At 49.2% G+C, this 22,542-nt stretch overlaps 3 protein-coding genes across 8 annotated transcripts in view; all 3 read right to left on the bottom strand.

Annotated features, from left to right (window-relative positions):
• Positions 1-1,102: 1,102 nt before the first annotated feature.
• On the bottom strand, positions 1,103-2,414 carry LOC132317960 (histone H1.8). The gene is made up of 5 exons (XM_059823561.1): positions 2,399-2,414; positions 1,903-2,186; positions 1,683-1,815; positions 1,545-1,588; positions 1,103-1,480 (listed from the first exon to the last, which is right to left on the bottom strand). The coding sequence occupies exons 1-5, from the start codon at positions 2,412-2,414 to the stop codon at positions 1,103-1,105; spliced, it is 855 nt and encodes a 284-aa protein (XP_059679544.1).
• A 3,296-nt stretch (positions 2,415-5,710) lies between these two features.
• Positions 5,711-8,454, bottom strand: RHO (rhodopsin). Its single transcript, XM_059823468.1, has 5 exons — positions 8,094-8,454; positions 6,992-7,160; positions 6,718-6,883; positions 6,233-6,472; positions 5,711-5,830 (listed from the first exon to the last, which is right to left on the bottom strand). Exons 1-5 carry the CDS (start codon positions 8,452-8,454, stop codon positions 5,711-5,713), a joined length of 1,056 nt encoding a protein of 351 aa, XP_059679451.1.
• A 4,763-nt stretch (positions 8,455-13,217) lies between these two features.
• Positions 13,218-22,542, bottom strand: part of IFT122 (intraflagellar transport 122) — a 33,670-nt gene continuing 24,345 nt past the window's right edge. For all 6 annotated transcript variants that reach the window (XM_059823520.1, XM_059823521.1, XM_059823522.1 and 3 more), the window contains 9 exons: positions 21,319-21,459; positions 20,188-20,285; positions 19,132-19,232; positions 17,790-17,955; positions 16,702-16,813; positions 16,129-16,257; positions 15,181-15,260; positions 14,372-14,536; positions 13,218-13,646 (listed from right to left, as the gene is read on the bottom strand). In XM_059823520.1, the coding sequence (XP_059679503.1) occupies positions 13,557-13,646; positions 14,372-14,536; positions 15,181-15,260; positions 16,129-16,257; positions 16,702-16,813; positions 17,790-17,955; positions 19,132-19,232; positions 20,188-20,285; positions 21,319-21,459 (1,082 nt within the window). In that variant the 3' untranslated portion in view covers positions 13,218-13,556. The remainder of the gene's footprint in view (positions 13,647-14,371; positions 14,537-15,180; positions 15,261-16,128; positions 16,258-16,701; positions 16,814-17,789; positions 17,956-19,131; positions 19,233-20,187; positions 20,286-21,318; positions 21,460-22,542) is intronic.

The following is a 22,542-nucleotide window of genomic DNA, read 5'->3' as shown; positions in this document are numbered from 1 at the left end:
AAGTTTAAAGAGAAGTTAGTTTGTTCAGCTCTTGCTTAAGCCCCAAAGCAAGGCTAGGAGCCTTGGAGGGCATTGGCAAGGCCAGCTGAAGATTAGCAAAATCCTCTTTAGGAAGAGAGTTTTACTTACACTTTTTTTTCCTGCCCAGGAGGACTGTAACCCTTTGCATTATCAGGCTGACCTTCAGAAGGGCTCTGTTCTGTGCAGAGCAAGAGAAATTCAGGCATTTGAAGCTATTAAATGAAAGTGTTCATGTTGACCCGCAGGAGCTAGCAAGACAGGTTTAGAGGTGGACACTGTGCCGATAGATAATAAGAGCACAAGCAATGCTGCAGTCTACAGCAAACAGGACAAACTGTTTTTTGGGGTTTTTTTGAGCCCTAAAACATTTCTATCTTCCTCTTACCGTGGTTAGAGCACAGGCAGCTCCCCCTGACACTGGGGACCCTTGCCCATGGTATGCACCCAGACCTGCTGCCCCAGCATTCCTGTAATCCCATCTCAGCCAGGCATTAGCACAAGGGCAGCCAGGAGGGCAGAGGACTGGACATCTAACCTACCCCACACCAAGGCTGCGGGCACCATGGCCCCACACTGGCAGGACTGGCCAAGCCTGAGCTTTGCAGTGCCCGGGGTGCCACCCTGCTGTGTCCCATAGGTCCCAGGGCCCCCCAGCCTGGGCCATCACCCAGCACTGGGGCTCACTGCCAGCCTGCACACACGCAGCCCCCAAAGCCTGGCACTGCTGGCTGGCCAGGTGTGCCACTGCAGCCAGGGACACGTGGGGACAGACAGGACATCTCTCCACGAGAGGAGGCATGGCAGGCAGCTACCTGCAGCACCAGCTCACCACCATGCCACGCAGGACGAGGCCAGGGCTGGGGGATTTTGGCGCCGAGAGATGGGAGCGCAGGGGCGGAGACCCGCGAGCAGGGCAGCAGTCACGCCATTTCATGAGTGGAGTGAAGCAGCTTTATTAGCAGGAGGTGAACACAGAATTAAAACCTGTCCTGGGGACTAAAACCGACCCAGACCCCGAGGGCCTGGGCCCAGCTGGAAGCAGAGCTGGGCTCCCATGGGGAACAGGGCTGCCTGGATCCCCCTATGGGGCCTTCCTGCCTGCTGGGGTGGGGGCTGCCTTCCGCAGCCCAGCCTCCCCCTGGCCAGATCCTGGGGCTGCCCGGGGCTTCCTCGCCTTGCCTTGACCCCCCTTTGTCTTGCGGGTGTCTAGCTGTGCCCCCTTGGGCGCCTCCCCCTTGCTATTTCCCACTGGAGCCTTTCGGGGCCCCTTTGCCCTAGCACCCACAGGGCTGTGGCCATCGCCCCCTCCTGCATCCTCAGCAGCCGGAGCCGCGGGGGGCCCTGAACGCCCTTTGCCGGGGGCCCTGGGGCGGCTGGCAGCCTGCGGGGGCTTCGCTCCGTCGCTCATGGGCTTCGCTGCTGCCGGTGGCCGGGCCTGGAGGGGAGAGAGCACAACAGGCTGCTGCCATGCCACAGGCCACCCAGCCTCACCGCTGCGCCCTACTCACATCCGTGGGCTTCACCCTCCGCTTCTGCTTCGCTGCTGTCGGCTTCTCCTCCGCGGCACCTGTGGGAGAAGGGGCAGTGGATGAGCACAAGCTGGGGCTTCTCCCCAGGGCCGGGGCAGCCCTGGGGTGGCTCGTGGCACCACCAGCCTTTACCTCGCTGTTGCACACACGCCGCAGGGGCCCGGGGGGGTTTGGTGGTCCTTTTCCATCGGGACTTCGGGGCCTGTCCTTCGTCAGCAGCCACCTGGCCCGGCAGTTGCTTGTGCCGCAGCTTCTCAGGGGCTAACTGGGGGCGAGAGAGCAGTGGAAGTGGGGCCAGGTGGCACCTTGGCCCCCAGCCCCACTGCTCGGGAGCCGGCAGCCCCCTGCTCACCTTGAAGCGGCCAGTGGCCCCCATGGCGGAGGAGTTGTGGGGCCGCACCAGGTCTCCACGGCTCAGCCCCTTGCTCAGCGCCTGCTTCAGCAAGTACTTGAGGCGAATGGGGTCCACAGCAGGGTACTTGGCCAGGATGAAACGCTTGATGGCGATGACAGAGGCGCCCTTCCTCTTGTCCTGGGCCTGCAGGGCCTCGATGACCATGTGCAGGGTGGGGGGGTGCGGGGGCCGCCGGACCCGGGCCAGCATAGCCGGGAGCTGGGCTGTGCCGGCAGCTTCAGCTGCTGGGAGAGGCACCTCTTGGGACCCAGGCCCAACCCCTAGGCACTCACGCCCCCGAGGGCTGCAAAGCCCCCCAAGAAGCCAAGCAGCCATGACCTTGCTCATCCCCGCAGCCTCACAGGGACCACGGCCACCAGAGCCCGGGCAGAGCCCCAGCCCCACGGGAGCCACAGCTCTGCCGGGACCCCCCAGCGCTCAGCAAACTCCTTACCCGGCTGAGGCTCCATGGCAGCACACACCAGCCTAAAGACCCTGGCCCAGGCAGCCCTGGCTCCGCTCACGGCACCCCTGACCTTGCTCACAGGCTCAGATCACTTCCAGCTAATTTATCTGATTAGCTCCCTAACTGCAGGGGCTGGTTAGCAGCTGCTAATTGCTCTGCTGCCGCCCCGGTGGGAGCAGGTGGCTGGGAAGTGCCTTTTGCCAAAGCTTTGCGAGGGCCTGGAGGGAGAAGGGGCACGTCCGAGCAGAGGGTTTGGAGAGGGGCAAGAGCCGGGGGGGTCGCGAGGTGATTGCCCTGAACACGCAGGGGAAAGGCGCTTATCCGCTGCTTGGTGGGCGGTGGGGTACTGGGGTTGCAGCTTGCTGACAGCACTCGCTGTGGGGCGGACAGGGGGACAGCCCGTGGCATGGGGCCTGCACAGGACCCCTTCCCCATGCACTGGTGTGACATGCCAGCTCCCTTTGCCAGGGACAGCTCCACTGGGAAGCAGGCACTATATTGCCAGGGGAGCCTGATAATGGAGGGGACGGGGTGGAAATGATCCCACAAAGAGAGGAGGAACACGGAGAGCTGCTTCATCGGCCGGCGAAGGCAGGAGGAGTGACTCTCCCACAGCAGACCCAGGTGTGCACTCACAAGCAGGACCCTCACTCACCCCTGCCTGCCAAATCCCACCGTACTTGGGGGAGAGCACTCCCAGCCCCATGCACGGGCAGCCCCTCCGTGTCCCCTCTGTGTCCCCACCATGCTGGCTCCTGGCGCAGCATCGTTCCATGGGCCAGGTGTGAGCTAAGCCCTTGGCTGTCCGGGGTCCCCAAGGCGCCCAGCGCACTTCTGTGTCATGGCCGTGTTAAAATTAAGTCATCCTGTGATCCTATGGACACTTTCCCCACCGTTCCAGTGGGGTAGGATATTTGTGCTACTTTCCGTTCTGCCTGTGCTCATGAGTCGAGCCTGAGTAATTCACCAACTGCTCTTTGGTGCAGGAACAGCACGAACGTCCCCACCTCGGGGACCGCTGTGTTTCTCCACAGGTCACCACGTCAGTCCCTTCCTTTTTACACAAGAGTCACGGGGCTTTCGTACGCATCGTCTGTCAAAGCTGTGGGGGAGCTGCAAGCCTGAGGAAGGGCCAGGATTACGTGACGGCAGGGCTGGTTCACAGACCAACTCAGTGGACGTGTTACCGCACCAATGTACATGCAAAGCGCTGCCCAGAAAGACCTTCATCAAGGTCTGCGCCCACCTGCTGAGCCCGGGGGCCAGATCCTGGCAGGAGACCAAGGTGCCAGCAGGAGCCAGGTCTGGAGCAAGGGGCTGGGAGAGACACCCAGTGCCTGGGCCCTGCATGCCCGGCTCCCCCCAGACCAGCACCACCTGCCCGTTCCCTGCTCCATTTCCAGTCCATTTCCAAATTCCCCGGGAAGGGGCCAGTGGGGACACTGGAGGGCTGCAGGGGCTGGCACCACAGCAGGAATGGGTGCATCTCTTCCAATCATCTCCTCCTCCTGGATCCGGCCATCACCTCTCTGGCAGGTCCGTGATGCCTCTGGCACCCACCCGGGCTGGCAGGGGGGGTCCCAAACCCTTGCTTGCCCCTACCACCGCCCCCAGCCACCGTAGGGCTGGGCATGGCCTGGGGCAACAGCATGTGGGCTCAGGGCCGGGACATCAGCACCACGTGCCGCGGACGGTCCAGTGCGGGCGGGAAAGCTGCAGCACCAAGCATCGCATGGCTCCCGTGGAGCACAGCCTCACGGACAGCAAATAATAAACACCAAATCCTTCCTCCTCTTCCCTCCAAAACCAGCTCACAGATTTGAAGTACATGAATCAGACATCAGCCTAAACACTGAATTATTCATAAACCTCTAATCTTTAGATTTCACTGAATATGCAGAAGTATCGATAAAAAAAAATAATGAGAGAATTGTACTTGCAAATTGCTCTTTATTAAAGGTTTAACTTGCATGGGTTCTATACGTTCCCTATTAGACCTTGCAAAGCTGCATAGGATTAGAAATCAGAGAGGATAATAATGTACAAAAATAGTTTCAAATGTTGATAACACTGAACAGCGAGAAAAACATCTTATTTGTATAACTGAGCTAAAAATAAAAATGAAGAACACTGCTACAATTGCAATATGCCATCTTGTAGTGCTTAAAACATATGTCGACGTCTCTGAGCCATATGCTCCCATGTCTTGCCTGCTACAGCGCGGAGGGAAGCTTAGCAATGCAGTGATCAATCCTCAAAAGCACAAGCACTGGCCAAAACCTCCTACTTGGGCTGATGCCAAACTGACTGCAGCTGAAATGGGGAGGTGCACGGGAGGAGCATGTCTCGGGGCACGGCCCCGGGCCGCAGGGGGCCCGAAGATGCCTGAGGATGAACAGCGGGACTACGGGGAGGGGCTGCTTCCTGCTGGGGGACATCAAGTGGGGCTGCTGCTGGGGGTGCAAACACCCTGTGCGTGTCGCTGCGCCAGGTGCAGGAGCAAGTGCCAAGCCCTCCCCAAGCACATCCGGCTGTGGCCACCCATGGCTGTGCCGTGCCGTCCCATGCCGCCAGGTCCCCTCCGTGCCACCTGCTTGCCGGGCAGGATCCGCAGACATCACCTCTGTGGCACGGAGGGGCCCATGTGCACCGGTACCCCGTCCTGTCCCCCCGGAGGGGTCACGGTGCCTCCCGGGGCTTCTGACATGCTGGAGGTGGGACAGGGCTGGAGCTGGGAGCACCTGGCAGGGCTGGGGGCACCTCACAGCAGCCAGACTCGCCCCCGGGCAGCCAGACTGCGGCAGGGCCAAGCAGCTGGATGGCACTGGCCAGGCTCCATCTCCGGCGGCGGAGCTGGGAGGTGGCCCCAGCTCCGGCCCCAGCGGTGGCAGAGGCAGGGACGCGCCCAGGCCCCTGCTGGGCCATCAAGGTGGGGCAAGGGAGGCAAGGGTGGCTCTGCCGCGGCCCAGGGCTTGCGCATGGCAGCGCAGGCGTGCCGGCATGGCGGGGGTGTCAGACCCCGGGGTCTGCACTTGGAGCAGGGGGCCACGAGCTCTCAGCAAGTCAACAGAAAAGCATGGATTTACGCCAGTGGAGGAGCTAAGCCTTTGCATTTTAATTACAAAACGTGTGTACACATTTACAGCCTTGTTCCCAGGGTTCCTAGTGCCAGGAGAGAGGAGCCCGCCCTGCGGGGCAGTGACCGTGGTGAAGCAGGGGCGGGCAGTGGCAGCGGCGGGGCTAGGTTCGTGCTCCCGGGGCAGCGACGTGCACCCCGAGGACTGGCTGCTCCGGTGGGCCCTACGCGGGAGAGACCTGGCTGGTGGAGACGGAGGAGGTCTCTGTCTTGCCAGCAGACGTGTCCTCATCGCCCAGCGGGTTCTTGCCGCAGCAGAGGGTTGTGATCATGCAGTTACGGAACTGGAAGAGAGGGAAGACCATGGTGAGGCAAGTGGATGCCAGGTGGCTCCGGGGCTGCCTCCTGACAGAGCCACTTGGAAGCCCCCACCATCGCAGTGCGGGAGGCACTATGCCGGTGGAGTCTCCTTCCCCGCTGCCCGCTGCCCGCCCATCCTGCTGCTCAGGGCCATCACGGATGCAGCCCCAGCTCCTGCACCAACCCAGCGCCTGGGTCATTTCAGACAGGATTTACGAGAGTTATGCAACGCCAAGGATGAGCTGCAGTCTCCCTCCTGCATGCCGGAACAAGATCACCTGGAAACAAACGCCCCTCCCGGCCCACTGGTACCTCGAGGTAACTCTCTACAAGCTGTTATAAAGCAAAACACAAAAAAGGAGATCACCTGGCATGCTGCCAGTTACCTGTTTGTTCATTACGATGTAAATCACAGGGTTGTAGATGGCAGAGCTCTTGGCAAAGAAAGCCGGGATGGTCATGAAGATGGGCCCGAAGTCTGCCCCTTGGTTGGTGAAGATGTAGAAAGCGACACTGGCGTAGGGGAGCCAGCAGATCAGGAAGGCGATGACCATGATGACAACCATGCGGGTGACTTCCTTCTCCGCCTTCTGGGTGGTGGCAGACTCCTGCTGCTGGGCGGCAGCCTGTGGGCAGAAGGGAATGGCAATGTGATGGATCCGGGGAGGGCTGCGCCGGCATGGGACGCGGGGTCAGGGCTTGGGGCAGTTGAGCTGCACATCTGGAGTTTGCTATTTCCCGCTTCGTGCAGGGCCAGCCTCCTGGTCCCCTGAGGGCCCTTTCTGTCACCAGTCTGGAGCCTGGCCTGGGCCCCTTCCCAGCACTGGGGACGGAGGTGGCCCCCAGCCCACCGCCACTGGCAGGTACCCACCTCCTTGACAGTGCAAACCAGGTTCCCGTAGCAGAAGAAAATGACTGTCAGCGGGATCGTGAAATGAACCACAAACATGTAGATGACGAAAGATTCATTGTTGATCTCTGGCTTCAGAGTGTAATAGTCGATCCCGCACGAGCACTGCATGCCTTCGGGGATGTACCTGTAAGGTGAGTCAGACAGGTCCGCGTCCAGCTGGAGACCAGCTGGAAGCCACGGCTGAGCCGCTGCAGCCAGGCTCCCGCGGCCCCAGGCACAGCGCCCTCCCTACCTGGACCAGCCAAACAGCGGGGGAGCCGCACACGCCAAGGCCATGATCCAGGAGAAGGCAACGCCCATGATGGCATGGTTCTCCCCGAAGCGGAAGTTGCTCATGGGCTTGCAGACCACTACGTATCTTTCAACAGCCAGGACAACCAGCGACCAGAGAGCAATTTCGCCTGCACCAGGGAGAGAGAGGGATGGGGACACAGGGACTTTGAGCAACAGGAGAAGAAAAACACGCTGATGGCAGCACAAGGCCTCCTCAGGCTGTCGTTCCCGAGGAAGACCCCTGGCAGCAGGTAAATCTCCACCAAGGGTTCGGGAAGAGAAATGAACAAAGGCCAAGTGCAGATGCAGTAGGAAGACGTGAGAAGACACCTCCTCATGTCCTCGTGTCCAAAGTAACCACTTTACTGCTGTGTTTTGAGATCCATGGCTGGATCCTACCACTCATCCCGGACAGCACCTGCACCTGCAAGCCTGTGGTCCCACTCTGAGATGCAGCAAGTGCCCGTCATCCCGGGATTTCCCCTCGCTACCCACAGCTTCCCAGGAAACTTGTGCCACAAGGACCAAACCAGTAAAACAGTTGCCTGGGGCTGAAGGCTGAGCTGAACAGAGGAGGGCATTTTTAGACACACCATTTTTATTTAACAGCTGTTTCAGTGAAAGCCTGGCTGGCACAGGGAGGAGAGCCAGCTTTGCTAGCCTGCGCCACCATGCACCGCATCAGAGCGAGTGACAGACTCAGCCCCACAAAACAGGAAGGACAAATTTGTCATCTCTCAAGTCAGAAAGCAAGCCAAAAAGATGTGCAAATCCAACAACTGCAAAATCTGCTACTGATGGCTTTTCATTACTGCACTGTTGTTCTCAGGATGCTGAGCAGGTGGCTACCAAAATAAGGTCCAAAAAAAAAAAAAAAGTGTAACTTGTCACTTTCTTCACCTCCCACCCTGAAGCACTGCAACTGCCTCGGCCCACACCAGCAGCAGACCGAGGACCTTCCAGATACCATGTTTTTCCGAGATCATCTGGGCGTCCTCCCTCCCCCTCCTAAAACCTGGGCAATTCCTGGCAGCAGATTTTTGAGTATTTGGAAAACTTACCACCCAGCGTAGCAAAGAAGCCTTCGATGTTGCACCCTGTTACTCCAAAGACAAAATACCCGTTCATCGAAGTGTACATGGTGGTTGTGAAACCTCCAAAAACCATGAAGAGGTTGGCAACCGCCAGGTTCAGAAGGATGTAGTTTAGAGGCGTCCGGAGCTTCTTGTGCTGGATGGTGACGTACAGCGTGAGGAAGTTGACAGGGAAGCCGAACAGGATCAGCATGAACATGTAGGCAGCCAGTGCCGAGAACTTCCAGGGCTCAGCCAGGTAGTACTGGGGGTACTCAAAGGGGCTCCGCACCACCCCAGTCTTGTTGGACATGGGCACATAGAAGTCTTGGCCCTCTGTCCCGTTCATGGTTGTGGTTCGTGAGGTGCCTTTTGCTCTTATTCAGGGGTGTTTTTTGAGTGCGGGAGGATCGCCTCTGAAGCGGGGCTCCCGCCACCTCTCAGCCTTCGCCGTCACCCAAGGAGAAGTGGCTACGCTCACCTCCGCAGGGTGCCCCTTATAAAATGCCCCCTGGGGTAAGCTCCAGGCATTGGTGTCAGCACGATTAGGGCTTAGAGAATTATTAATCATAATCATCCAGGGGTAATTGGCTTTCCTGGGAAGGTATTAAGGTGACACCTGTTTCTGGCCCGCACTGTCATTGTTGGAGACCATGGCTCATGGACATATATAAAGAGGTAGCTCTGCACCGCACCTTTCATTTGTGGGGGCCCAAACCAGACGGCAGCTCCACTCACACAGCCTCACCCCTCAGCACGGCTGTGCTCCCCAGGGAGCAAGGGTTTGGGGCGGGCCCTGCACCCACAGCAGTCTTTGCACCCCACGATCCAGAGCTGGACATCCACTGCTCACGCTGCCATCGCCCAGGGGGAAGCACTCACCCCCCCAGCCCTCAAGGCCCCCAGTCCACCCTCCATGGGCACTCAGGGGTGGGCTGCCCATCCATGTGAAATGCCTCGGCTTCCCCACAGAGAGGTACTGGGAATGGGCTGCATTACCATCGGGTTGCCAGGCAGAGGGTGCCAGGGGAAGACAAGGCACACAGGGATTCTTCTTTTGGCCACGCTTTCTCAAGGCTCCCGGGCTGAGCTTTCTTTTTCATTCTTACAAGGGGAAAGCAGGTGCATGACACCAGCTAGTCCCCACTGGAGAGCTGTCCTCACCGTAACTGCCATTCCCTGTGGGAGGGTGCACAGGGGTGCTCTCAGGCAGCACAAGCATCACCAACCCCTCTTCCACATGCTCTCAGCCACCTCTTTTTCTGCTCCAGCATTTGACTGGGGAGGTTTGAACACCACAGTGAAACACTGACTCCACTGGCAGGTTTCCAGTTGTACCATCTCCTCTGTGCCTGGCTTTGTATGTGGTTTGGGTCATGCCAGTTACATTGGCAACACCTAATAAATAACCTAGTCCATCTGTTCTGGACAGGTATCATTCTGCACTAGTGCTGAGAAGGTTGCTGGACAAGGGCACTGAAGGGAGGTTCTGAGCTCAAGCCAACACTCAACTTCATGTGCTGGTTGACAGGCATCTTCAGTCTCCCCGAAACCTTGCAGAATCATCAAATTCCGCAGGGGAAGCCATCGTTGGAGCCTCCCATGTCCGCCATGTCTCTCTGCCTCCCCAACTCAATGCACTCAGTTGTGCTTGAAACGTTCTTTGTGCCAACCAGCAACTGAGTTAGACATCATCTTTTCTTCATTTTTCAGAGGCAACGGGACAGCATGGACAGCAGAATGAGCACAATGAAGCCAACCACAGAGGATGTCTCTTCTGGAGAAGGTGGTTCCCTACAGTTCACACCATCATGATTAATCTTTTAAGCTCCCAAGCTGTTTTCTCTCTCTCTTCTCTTTTTTTCCACCCACTGTTTATCACCTTTCTCATTAGCAGTCAATAACTTTCTAGCTGGCAGGCAGGTACCAGCTGGTTCCCCGCAGAGGCTAGGCAAGGACTATCTGCTCTGCCCCTTGGTAGGTGACAGAGACTGGAGGGGACCTGAGCACCCACCTCCCCTTGCTGTTTTGGCAAGGGGCTGAGCTGAGCGTTCCTTGCAGCCAGGAGCAGAGGAGTGGGTAACTCTGAGTGCCTCATCCAGCACAGGAGGATGTGCCAGAGCCGCTGGAGCTCATGGGTGCGAGGTGGGCAGAAGCTCACGTCCTCTTGAACTTAATAAACTTCCTTCAGTCCTGACCTAGTTTTTACCAGTGTTCCCTGTGGGTTAGTGTAGCACGTGCAAAAAGTTTAAAGGGAAAAAGCACAAAGCTCTGTACTCTCTTTGAAGAGGAGACCAAGCTGGGAAACCTTCACTCTAAGCAGGGAAGGTCTAAAAGAGCTGAACTGCTGGCACCACAGACAAAGGAGGACCTGGCTGGCTGCAACCAAAGGCAGGCCACGATCAGTCTGGACAGCCCCAAAGAACTTCCTTTACGTCAACATGAAAATACCACATCCTCACACACACTCCGCTCATCCTAAGTCCCTCTCAATTAACTTTTCACACGTGTTGCCAAGGCCAGAGCAGTGTCACTATCTAATTGCAAATGCAGCTGTTCATACTTGTACCTGGGCACACAAGAAGGATTAAAGGTTTATCTTCCCAACACACGAATATGGCACCTTAAGCTCTGATGCAATAAGCCACTGCTGAGGTTAGCAGCGGCTGCTCGGAGCTCGGGGCCTGGCATGTGTCACCATTGGAGTACAGTAGTGGAACAGGCAAGCAGTAATGGGGTAGAACACCAAATTAAAGAAAACAGTTGGTCAACCACTCACAAAAGCTTCAGACAAAAGTGCCGTGGTGCGACTTCTCATACGTCCAGGAACTCCTTATCATGAAGTGACCTAGGAGTTTCAACGGCACGGGGCAGTCTGGAACTAGATCTTCTTCACAATGAACGAGATGTGTCGAGTATGTTTTTGCTCGGAAAAGCCCAAAACACTTTTCAAACCTAGACTGTATTCACAGAGTTGTTTAAAGAAAGAAAAAAGCCTCCTTGCTTGATCCATTTTGTCTGTGTCACTGCAAACCCTATCTATTTATTTTTATAATTCTTCATTCCCACTAGCTCTGCAAAGCCAGCTCAGTTCCGGGAGAATGAGCCGAATTCCATTCTGGCTCACATCTCAAAACAGCATTGTTTATCCATGTCAATCGCAAAGTCTTCATTGCAAACAGTGACAGATGAGTCAAAAAGCAGACAAGCAGTAATTAGAACAGAATGTTTTTGAAGTGGTAAATGAAGCAAACTTGGTCAGGAACTGCTGAGGGACTCTGAAACCCTGCAGTGCCATGGCAGAGTGTCACTCTCAAGAGGAACTCAAGCAGACACAGGGACATCACTAGTTTCACATGCAGAGTGCTGTTTACGTGGTAGCTGCTTTACCAACACCCAAAACCCTCAGCCAATAGCTTAAGACAGTAAAGTAGAATATCATTTCCCACTCAAAACAAAGGGAGGCTGTGACAGACAGGATGTGATAACAACAATAGAACTCATGGTAAGATGGGCACGATTTATACTGGATTGAAGTCAAGAGACCTATCAATTCCCGGCTCAAATCCGGCCCAGCTGATTACCCCCTCAAATTCTCCCGCTGTCAGAGAACTACTCAGTGACCGTCCTCAGGAGATTCAGCTACCTGGGAGTACGAAGGTGGGCTGGGTCTGGCTGGGATGGAGTTAACTTTCCTCATAGCAGCTGTGTGGTGCTATGGTTTGGATTTGTGTCTAAACCAGCGTTGAAAACACACCAGTGTTTTAGCTGTGGCTGAGCGCTGCTTGCACAGCACTGAGGGTTTCTTTTTCCCCCGCTCCGTCCCCCCCAGCAATAGGCCAGAGGTGGGCAAGAAGTGGAGAGGGGACAGAGCCAGGAGAGCTGCCCAAAGGGGTATTCCCCACCAGATGATGTGCTCAGAAATACAAGCTCAGGGAAAGGAGGAAGAAGGGAGGATGTTGTGTTTGTGGTGTTTGCCTTCCCAAGTAACCATTACTCACGCTGAGGCCCTGCTCTCCCGGAAGCAGGCTGGACATCTGCCTGCCACCGGGAAGCGGCGAATAAATTCTCTATTGCTTTGCTTGCACACACAGCTTTGCCTCACTTATTAAACCATCTTTATCTCAACCCGTGAGCTTCTTTGCTTTTGGTATGTCTTCTCATTTTCTCCCCAGTCCTGCAGGGGGGGGGGGAGTGAGCAAAGTACTGCTTGGGGGCTTAGTTGCTGCCTGGGACTGACCCACCATGTTTGGTCAAGCAGCTGCATCATTAAAATCCCCTCAGCCTCAGCAAGAGGCTGAAGTAGAAGGCGGCAGGTCCATCTCCTCTCACCTCTACACATTGTTTGCCTGTGGCTCTGGACTGAAACAATGCTGGGGAAATACCGCTCAGAAATACTCCTTCAGCACTTCACTCCACTGGTCAGCATGATGGCCAAGGGATCTGCATGAGCTCAGACAGGCATGTGCACGCACCACAAAGGTAGCTTAGATCACAAACGCTGCAAGAATTGACAGGACACCAGGAGTTGTGGGAACTATCCCCTGATTTCAGTACCACAGCAAGTTACATCACTTAACAATTTTCTCAGCAGACAATGAAGAACGCTCCTGTCTTGGGTATAGAGAGGAGGTGCTGTGGGAAACCACTGGCTGATTATGAGCCCTCAGCTGCTTTGGTGTTCCTGCCTGGCACCCTGACATATTTATAAGCGTGCAAGGTCAGCGGTGCTTCTTTCATTAGCAGTAAACAGACTACTGTTACTAGGATTACATACATGGCAGTGGGCAGCTAAGGTATTTCTGTCTGCGTACCTTTGTTAGCATGAAATGCATGCTTCCATGCACAACCTGGCATTTTGCATTTTAACAAGGCTAAGTTCTATACAGATTAAAAGCTTTGAGCGCCCTCCACTCAGTGTGGCTGTGAGTGATGGTCCTTGATGCCAAGACCAGTGTAACTCTTAAGATCACACTTTAAGAGCTCTAAACTCTAATGCTGTTCTTGCATAAATGGAATAAAAAGAAAAAAAAAATACAAGCTCAGAAGCAGCAGCATTATAGCAAATTACAAGACAAAGAGTAGTGAAAAATAGTCCCATTTATTTGAAGATCTGTCAATAACGGGTATATATTAAGGAGCAAATCAAGTCCTAACACAAGTTGAAGTAAAAATAACGATTTACTCAAGGCTGAACTGGACCCTAGAAACATTCTTTTAAAAATCTGTGGCACTTTAGCTCCTTGCCTGGGAAATGTAGAGGACATTCACAAACAACAGACATTTTCATTTTAAAAAAAACAGTTACATTTCTTCAACTCATTTCCACTCCTATGTACAAAATGGAACAAGATGACTTAACTAAGTTGTTAGGAAAACTCTATGAATCTAAGAAGTGTTTTGCCAAGCCAATAGGGAGGTCTGTCAGTTGAGGTATAAGATTGTTTTTCTTCATGGGTTTGACTCATCTATTCTCCGTCGACAGAATGGACAACAGTTATGCTGGAGTACGAGAAGCTCATAGTCTTCAGTATGAAACATCTGTTAATTAGGAACAGATTTAGGGACAAGTTAGCCTGTGACTAACTCAAAGAAAATGCAAACTGAGCTCAATGGCTTGTCCATGGCACAGACATTCTGAAGCTACCATCACAAGAGAATTGGTCCTCTTACTTTCAATTGCTTGAGAGAGCTGTAACGTGGAATAGAGCAGCAAGCATTTCGCAGACCACTGCCAACGTTGCTGAAGAGGCACAAACCAATTAATTACTTTTGCAGAAGGAAGGACAAAAATTAGACAGTTTTGTGTAAGCAAACGTGACTGAATTCCAGTATTTCAAAAAGCCATTCCTGAGAGAGGAAGGAGAGGGAGAGGGACTGAACCACAAGCTAACTTAGTTACTGACTGATTTTCCCTGCTAGACCAGGCTGAAAGTCAGAGAGAGAGAGCAAAAAGAAATAAATACAGATCAGCATTTGTTGTTCAGCCAAGGTTTGCTTGAGAGGCTCTGACTTGCTGTCCGTGCAACTTCTCAAATTTAGCTACCTCAAAGTTTTCAGACAGCAGCTGTTCCTGTGTGCATCACACAGCTTATTTTTTGGTTTTCATTGCCTTCTCTGTCTCTACATCATTCAGGAATTTGTTGAATACATTTTAAAGTATGAGGTTTCAATGATTAGAATTGTTTCAGTCACAGCGCTCTCACAGTAGGGTTTGGCGGGGTTTTTTTTGTTTTGTTTTATAAACCTCTCCATGAAAACACTACCTGAAAACATGATGGACACATGGTAATGGAGGCATCTGGTAGCAGGGAACGGTAATACTGCCACCGCAATGGCTTTGGCCAGCGTTTAATCAGGACGTCCCTCCGGCTCATTGACTGGAGAACAGCACGATTCACGATCACTGGAACAAATTCTGAGCCTCCTTGCTGCAGGAGAGCAGGTTTAGAAAGAATTACTGTTACCAACTGCAAAGCCCTTTGAGGATTAGTAAGATCTTGTAAGAAACAAAGTAAAATTCAGTAGAAAAAGCTAACATAGAATTGGCCTGAGTCTAGTCCCACCAAACTCAGTCGGTTTTATCAATACATTCAGCGACAGCAGCATCCAGCCACATCTCTAACTTGGTTTCTGTGAACTTCCATTATTCATTTTAACATATTTCCTTGTAAATAACACCCATGCCCACAGTCTTTATTAAAACCTCACAGTAACGATTGTTTTATAGGTATACTGCCTAGACACAGAAATACCATGGAGGACAGCCCCATTGTATCATTTTATGATGATAAAACCAAATTCCAGGAACGTTTACTTTAAGATCTTTATTATTTTGTGGTTTGGCTCCCCCCACCCCCACCCTTCCCCTTCAAGAGAAGAGTTAACTGGTAAATCCCTTTCCTTCTCAAGTTCCATCCCTCTCTTCCAGTCCCCTGCTTTGTTATCTCTCTTGTGGTAGTCTTTGTTACACAGTCACACCAGAAGAGCGGCATGGATTGTAGGTTAAAATTTTCTATCCATTTCTGTTGGTAGCAAGAAAGAAACAACTGGAAGATACAGGAAAGGCTCTTACCTCAAAGCTCAGTTTTGCTGTAAAGGGATCATCATCTTCAACAATATCTGTATGGTCATCAAGCCTCAAACTCTGTGCATCTAGATGCATTTCTTAAGGAAGAAACACAGTCCCTATAAAGTTAGCTGTCCTCACAGTAGCTAGCACTCATAGAATAAATATGAAAGCGTACCAGCAGGACTGGTATCCTTGTTACTCCAGAGGGTCAGAGTATTCTCAAACTGCTACAGTGCCTAGATTATTATAGAAAGTACTAGAGAAGGGCTTGCTGTGATTCACAGTGACTGGGGAAATTTATCATTGCAGCTGCTGTAGAATAGCAAAGCTGTTCACAACAAAGTATGACGTCAGCTCTGCCTTCTTTCCCTCTCTGTCCCCTTCTGACAGAAGACAAAAAGCAAATGAAGCAACCTATTACATTTTGAGCAGCTTTAGTCAGAGGTTGTGTTTTCTTGTGCATTACTCTGCACCTAGTATTATATGGCCCCCAGAGCAACAGGGAGCTCTGGATGCCAAAGCATTACAAAACAGATTCCAACAAGAATGGTTATGAAGAAAGTCCATGCTGGTTTCCCTGGGCTAAGAGAAGGCAGCCTCTAAAGCAAGCGGTTATTGGAAGTGAATAACACACTTCAGATTCTCCCCATTCTTTACAGAAAGTAGTTAAAACAGAAGAGATAAAGCATGGCGTTCCATTGTTAAAAAAAAATTTTACACGATTAGAAACAAATTTTCCTGATGAAGAAGCTTTATGAAAGTATTAGGTTTAGTCAAAACATCACTTTGGTTGTTATACTAACTTGAAGAGGAAACACAATGCAATTGTACTCACATCAGTCATATGACAAAAAGAAAATTTTAAACCTAAGGGGGGGAAAAAAAATTCAAAATTGTTGCTTTTTTCCCCCTAAGAAAAGGACTGGAAAACAATTTTAATCAAAAGGATACGATCACTCATCATCTCTTGCCATTTATTTTCCCTTTTATTCAATCTTGGAGCTTCCAGATCAATGAGAGCTACAGCTTCTTCATCTGTGATGCCATCTTCCAAATAGAACTCAACCAGATGCAGTACTTCTAAAGGGGTGTGAAAAGCAAGGAGCATTTGACCTTCAAGAATTCAGAAAATGCCTCCTAGAAGACACTGTGCCCCTTAAGAAATTAATACCCCCTGGCTTCTATGATGGTGGTGTTCTGCCCACATGTTCTCATGAAGCGAGTTAAATAAAATAATATTAAAACAAATCAAAACCCTCTCAGCTTCCCAAAGGATTAATGAAACGCTTTATACATTCAGTGTCTCATAACAAAGCAATGCTTTACTGCTGCTGCTATCGTGCAATGAAATCCAACTATCCCTGGGACAAGAGGCAGCCACTTAGTCAAGTCTAACAACATGAAAAGGAAAGATCTGTTTGTCCAAATAACACTGCAGAGAGAACGAATTAAGTACTACCCTACTCTGTTCAGTTAACATTTATCTACTTGAAAAGCACAACCAAATGTGATATTCCAACGCACCATAGGAGGAAGCAGAGAAGACGAAAGGTTGTCTGCAGTTAATGCAGACGTTCCCCAAGTTATTTAGCAAAGGGTTGTTGGTAGAGCACCTATAACACAAGGGCACAAGCTCCTGCGAATACACATAGAGAGCACAGTAATTATAAATAGATCAGCACATCCTGAACTCTTTGTTTTCAATTAAATTGGGCTCCTTAGGTTTACACCACTGATATTATATCAGCACTAATCTGGAGAAATACTGCTGTCAAATCAGATCCTTTAACATCTGAAAATGCTTTCCCTTTTCAATAAACCAGCAAGTTTTCACATCAAAAATAGCTGTCTTCACCACTCTAAGAATTAAATTTTCTCCTTGCCTTTGCAGTAACATAAGCAGAATTCTGCATCAAATACACAGTGACAAAAGAAGTCGAAGAAAAGGTTACCGAAGCGAAGTTTTTTGCTGTAAGGTTTGGTCAAATTTAAGTTCTCCAATTAATTCATCTCTCTTCAAGAGCACAGTTATTTTAGGCAGTTCTTAAGATTGTGTTTCCATTATTTCAGGTGGCCAGGTGCATGTTCACTTGCACAATACAATTTATTTTTAGTGAGTACTCCATGAGACGTGGCTTTATAGAACACTGCAGAAAGTCAGACTTCAGTTAAAGAAGAAAAGGTGTTAAAGTAAGACTTAAGGAAGGAAGGTCATTCGAGGGATAGGGGGAGGAGGGAAGGAGTGCTAGGTGTGGGACAAATGAAAGTGACCTCCAGCTGCAGAGAGAGACAAAGACTGTGGAGTAATTGCATGTGGATCGGGAAGAAAAAGGCTTGAAAGAATTAATAGGCAGAGAGGAAGGTAGATGCAAGACAGGAGAGGGAGGATGGAAGCTGCCCATAAAGAAAGGACTGATTTTAATTTGTTCTCAGGAGCAAAAGGAAGTCTGACCTGAAGAATAACAATAAAAGGACTGTGTTTCCAGCTGAAATATAATTATATCTTAGAGCTATGTATAATATATTTCGGATTTTTTTTTGTGCATACAGCAACTCAGATTCTTGGATTAGGCCACATATTAATGATTAACATGAAACACAGTACAACTTACTTCACTGTCATGGAATGGCTTGGATCGGATTGTCAGGCTGCCCAGCTCAATTGATTTCTGGAACCTAGCTGGGATCTGCAGTCCCTGTAACTTGTCATAGGCATGACGAGCCAGTTTATATGCACCAAGAGCTTTACTCTGTTTTGCAAGGGCAAATAATGTATTGCTGTAATTTAATTAAGGAATAAAAATACATATGGCATTTAGGAAAAACTGCAATATTCTTTCTAATCAGAGAAGTTGTGCAATGAAGTATATCCAACACCAGTACTTTCAACAGGCTTTAACAAGAGAAATTGATTTACATAACTCCATTTAAAAACAAGTGTGAAAGGACTATCAAAATGTCTGTGAGCAGTTATTAGCAAGATAAGGAAATGACCCTACATAAACATTGCTTTGGTTAAATATTCTCACTCCATTTACAAAATTTCAGTAATTTTAGGGTGAATGGATTTTCCCCCGGCCAAAAAAAAACAAAGAAAAAAACCTTACAACACCAGCAACACACAGACACCAACTAAATACACACGATCTTATTAGAAATAAAGCATATGCTCTGCATCATTGGCCAAGTGTTGTCTTTCCCCTTCATCAGTGTATAACAGTAACTGCTGTTTAGAAAGCTACTGATCACAAGGCACATTATCAAAGACTTTATGAAACACTATACTTTTATAAGTGAGGAACTTATGAAAAGGAAAGCTAACATCCCATCCAAAGCCATAAATTAAGTGAAAACAAGAAAATCAGGCCTCCCTGTGGCATCCAGTGACCCTTCTTGTTATCTTTTACAGTCCGATGCATTTCCACAGGATTCACACAGAGGGTTTATGAAGTGCTCTCCAAAGATGCAATATGCACTAACAAAGCTGTGCAAATGTTCGCCTGACAGACACTACACAGCTATACCAGCCTCATGTGAAGCAAAAAGCTCCTGTTCCGGGCCCCCCCCAGCTCCTATCTCAGTTCAGTCTCCTCGCAACAACACTGTCAAGATTCAGAGCCAACATCCTGTTGCAGTGACTGGTATCGTAGAACTTGCTTCTCTGACAAAGGTGATACAACTGGACTGGGTGGGTGGTTTTGAGAATTACACGGTAGTTGATTTGTACAGCTCTCCAAAACTATTTAAAAAAAATAGGTAGCGCAGTTAAACACACAAAGGTTTGAAGATGCTGATTGTTTCCTTAGGGACATAAGTCAGCTTCCATTAACTATAACCAACAGCTGAAACTGAAGATACCCTACAGGAGATCTCTGCATTGTGGATCAACATCAATTATTTGTTTCATGTATCTCACAAGGTAACTCCTGATTTTGTACTGTATTGGAAGGATACACTTTTGAGATCCCCAAAGGAGTCTCCTTTGTTAAGCTGTGAAGCAGAAACCTGGAAATATTGAAGAGGGTTTCAGGCAAGTGGAAACTGAAAGGCTCCTCCTGCAGTATTAAAAATACAGACACATATTTCTAAGCTGGAAAATCAACAACTCGTATCACTAAGCATCACAGCACTAGGCATCTCAAGCACTGTGTTTCTTTCATACAGTTGCAAAAAGAAGAAGAGGTGCTGACAGAATATAGCAAGTGGATTTTGCATGTCTTTATCACCAAAGCTCACGCCTGCCACATGCAGAAAAAGACAGAAGAGATCCATGTAGCCAAAACAGAATCTTTAACAGGCTATTTAAAAATGAAGGCAGACTGGCCAGCAATAGCGTGGAGTCTCCACCACTGTAGAGTCTGAAGTAGTCTGACGAGCAAAGACCTCCATAGCACATGGAGTCTTCTTTTGGGCAAGGGCATTGATCAAGGGTTCTCAAATGTTTTACAACAGATATTTTCACCAACAGTGGCGGTAACGTTACTATAATTGCTGGAAGTAGCAGGAGCTCCTCACTCATGACTGCTTATCATTTTGGAGTAGTTTACACACATCACTACCGATACACATACCGCATTGCGGGAATCCCTGAGCTAGAGTGCCTCTTCTGTTCAGTCTTGTTTTCCCATGATTAAAGGAAAAGCCAACCATAGCCTGTGTAGGACCAGAGGCTCAGGTCCGAGTGGAACCAAACAAATATAGCTAACAAAAAAGGGCAGGGGGTGGGAAGTCAGTCATCGTCGTATCTTCTACCCACCCTGAGACAAGCACAGATCTGCTAAAGCTGCACTGCAGTTTTTAGGAACTAAGGCAACAGAAGTTCTTGTACAGTACAGCAGAACACTGTATAATAAAGTTAAAGAAATAAATAAAGTTTTACATAGTATTACTAATCTACACTCAATATTTAATTGCCTGAAAAGTCATTAATTATTCCTAGTTATTTCTGGACTCCCTAAAGAAAAATGCCCAGGAAGCATACATACACAACTTCTAAAGGGAATATCTTACAGTGTATCTTTGAATCGAGTGATAGACATGGTAAACTTCTGCCAAATGCTGGAAGTGATGAAACTTCTGTAACATTTCAGTCTTCTGTTGTTCATTCACTGCAGGAGGTAAAGGCATTAGTGTAAGTCTCCAAGATGAGTTTATGAGACTCAGCTGGAAGAAAACAGCATACTACGATTTTAGTGCCAGCACTTCCAAAAGAGGTATGTACCCATTCAAGTGTGTCCCATCTACCTGTGCAAACCACACATTATACAGACATGCCATTTTTCTAAGCAAATTTCTGGTCTAAACCAAGCATAGTAAAACACAAAACAGTTAAGGCAATGGTTTTAACATAGCTAGAGGCTATAGCTTAATTAAAGGTAGAAAATAGCAGGTATGCATCACCGGAAACCTCATCCATAACTTCAGAGTTTACAAATAAAATGAGTTTTGAAACATTTATTTCATAAATATTAAATACACTGCTAAGCCAATTGGAAAAGTTTGCAGGCCTATAAAATATCTGAGGGGTAACAGATCAGCACTGTCATGCATCAGATAAACTAAAAAAACCAAAAGGTACTTACAGCACCAGGCAAAAGGCAGTATCATCAATCTTTTGTATTCATTATTACTAAATTACACCTATTAACTACTGGCTCCACCTCTCTCCCAGTGAAATACATTCAGAAGACAAGATGATAGCTAATGAAAAATCAGTTTTATCTCTGCTGGCAGAAATAATTCGTAAAGTACCTCTCCAACCTATGTTCAAATACTACATGTACCTTACACTCCAAGATCATCTTTTACTTACTAGTACTTTAACTAGAGAAGTGATTGGAGGGTTAAAGTGTGTTAAAGTAGAAAGGTACATGAGGATACATGGTCCCAGGAGACACGATTTTGATTGCAGATTTCAAAAGGAGGCCTATGCATGCTGATGTTGTTGTTCTGCTTATTTGTTTTAAATAAGCACATGGGAAAACCAGGGGGACTACAAAAATAGCACTAGCCAGAGTTATGCACAGCATTAAAAAAAAAAATCAAACCAAAACAAAGCCACACAACAGTGAAGTAGTTGCAGCAATGATATCACAATTGCACAAGAAGGTAACAAATATAAACTTCCTTTCAGTTACTTACCTTGGGCTATATCTAAACACTGCATGGAAAGCATCCAGTAATAGTAGGCTGCATCGTTAAATCGGCTTTCAACCACAGCATTGTGTGTTAGCTGCTCCAGCACTCTTACAGCTTCACTCTGCCTGCCAGCCTTGTGAAATGCTACAAAGGCGGCCAAAACAAAGAAGATTTTACAGTGCGATTATATCAATTAACTGAAATTAATGTTTTTAAATTAAGAGCAGTCTATTCAGCCAATATCAAATAGTCTATCCAGGGCAGGATAAAAAGGATTATACACTGGTATTTTTCTCCTTGAAAGCAGCGACACTAATGGAACATGAGAAGCATCTGTAGGTACTTTGTGGCTTTTGCACTGTCTCAGCAGCTCTTGAGCACATAGATTTTCTACAACGCTGGTTGCTTTTTTCTAAATATAGAAAAGAGCAGAAATGCTATGATGATTAGACCTCTAATACAAACAATGGCAATCTAAACACTGCAAATCACAACTTCATTCACAATGTCAATAAATCAATGTTTGAAGTTAGTGCTCTGGTTTGTAATGCTGAATATTTTGAAAGAGTACCACATTTACTACATCCTTCTGTTATTTGTTAACAGCATTTATTTATTTGATGCTCAGAAGCCAGTATAAAGTAAGATCCCGAATTCTCACTTGGTAAACATGTACTTGGCAAACACAGTCTTCATATAGGGTAATGGGGATGGGGGGGACCAACCCCAAAAAAACCCTCAACCCCACAGCACGATTGCCTCCTGACTTCAGCTAGCTCAGATATAACCAAATTCTCATGTAGCTACCCAATGATCTCTAGCTCACCCAGTTCTGGGGCATTTATATTTGCTGAGTCAGGGCAGCATAGAGCTTTGTGGAACAAACTGGGAACAATGTACCTGTATTCACACAGTTCCATGTGCAAACTACCGAACTGTCCTAAAACCAAGTGCTCAAAGTTTTGGTGCTGAGACACACAAACTACTTCTGTGTAGAGGCAGAGCATGTCTGGCATGTTCACTACCTTGGCCCTTATAAGCAAATGCAATTATACACTTAGATCTGAGCTGGCTCTGGAAACAGCAGATGCAACAGTCACATGGAGCTGCACCTGAGAAAAGTAACTATACTAAAAACATGCTGGCTCCACATGGAGCTTGCTTCAACATGTCCTTGTCCCTGGAACAATTTATGAACTAAATTTTGAAGCCTGTCCACATGATGGA

The sequence above is a fragment of the Gavia stellata genome, chromosome 12, assembly GCF_030936135.1.
Source record: "Gavia stellata isolate bGavSte3 chromosome 12, bGavSte3.hap2, whole genome shotgun sequence".
NCBI lineage: Eukaryota > Metazoa > Chordata > Aves > Gaviiformes > Gaviidae > Gavia > Gavia stellata.
This window is presented reverse-complemented; position numbering and strand designations above follow the sequence as displayed.

What these genes read in the sequence shown, in the direction of transcription:
- LOC132317960 (XM_059823561.1), bottom strand. An exon ending in GGCGTGTGTGCAACAGCGAG is followed by an intron (nt 1,589 to 1,682) that starts GTAAAGGCTGGT and finishes CTTCTCCCACAG; the next exon opens with GTGCCGCGGAGGAGAAGCCG. An exon ending in CAGCGAAGCAGAAGCGGAGG is followed by an intron (nt 1,481 to 1,544) that starts GTGAAGCCCACG and finishes GCATGGCAGCAG; the next exon opens with CCTGTTGTGCTCTCTCCCCT.
- RHO (XM_059823468.1), bottom strand. Translation starts at nt 8,454, where the DNA reads ATGAACGGGACAGAGGGCCAAGACTTCTATGTGCCCATGTCCAACAAG. An exon ending in CTTCTTTGCTACGCTGGGTG is followed by an intron (nt 7,161 to 8,093) that starts GTAAGTTTTCCA and finishes TCCCTGGTGCAG; the next exon opens with GCGAAATTGCTCTCTGGTCG. An exon ending in TGGTTTGCACTGTCAAGGAG is followed by an intron (nt 6,473 to 6,717) that starts GTGGGTACCTGC and finishes TTCTGCCCACAG; the next exon opens with GCTGCCGCCCAGCAGCAGGA.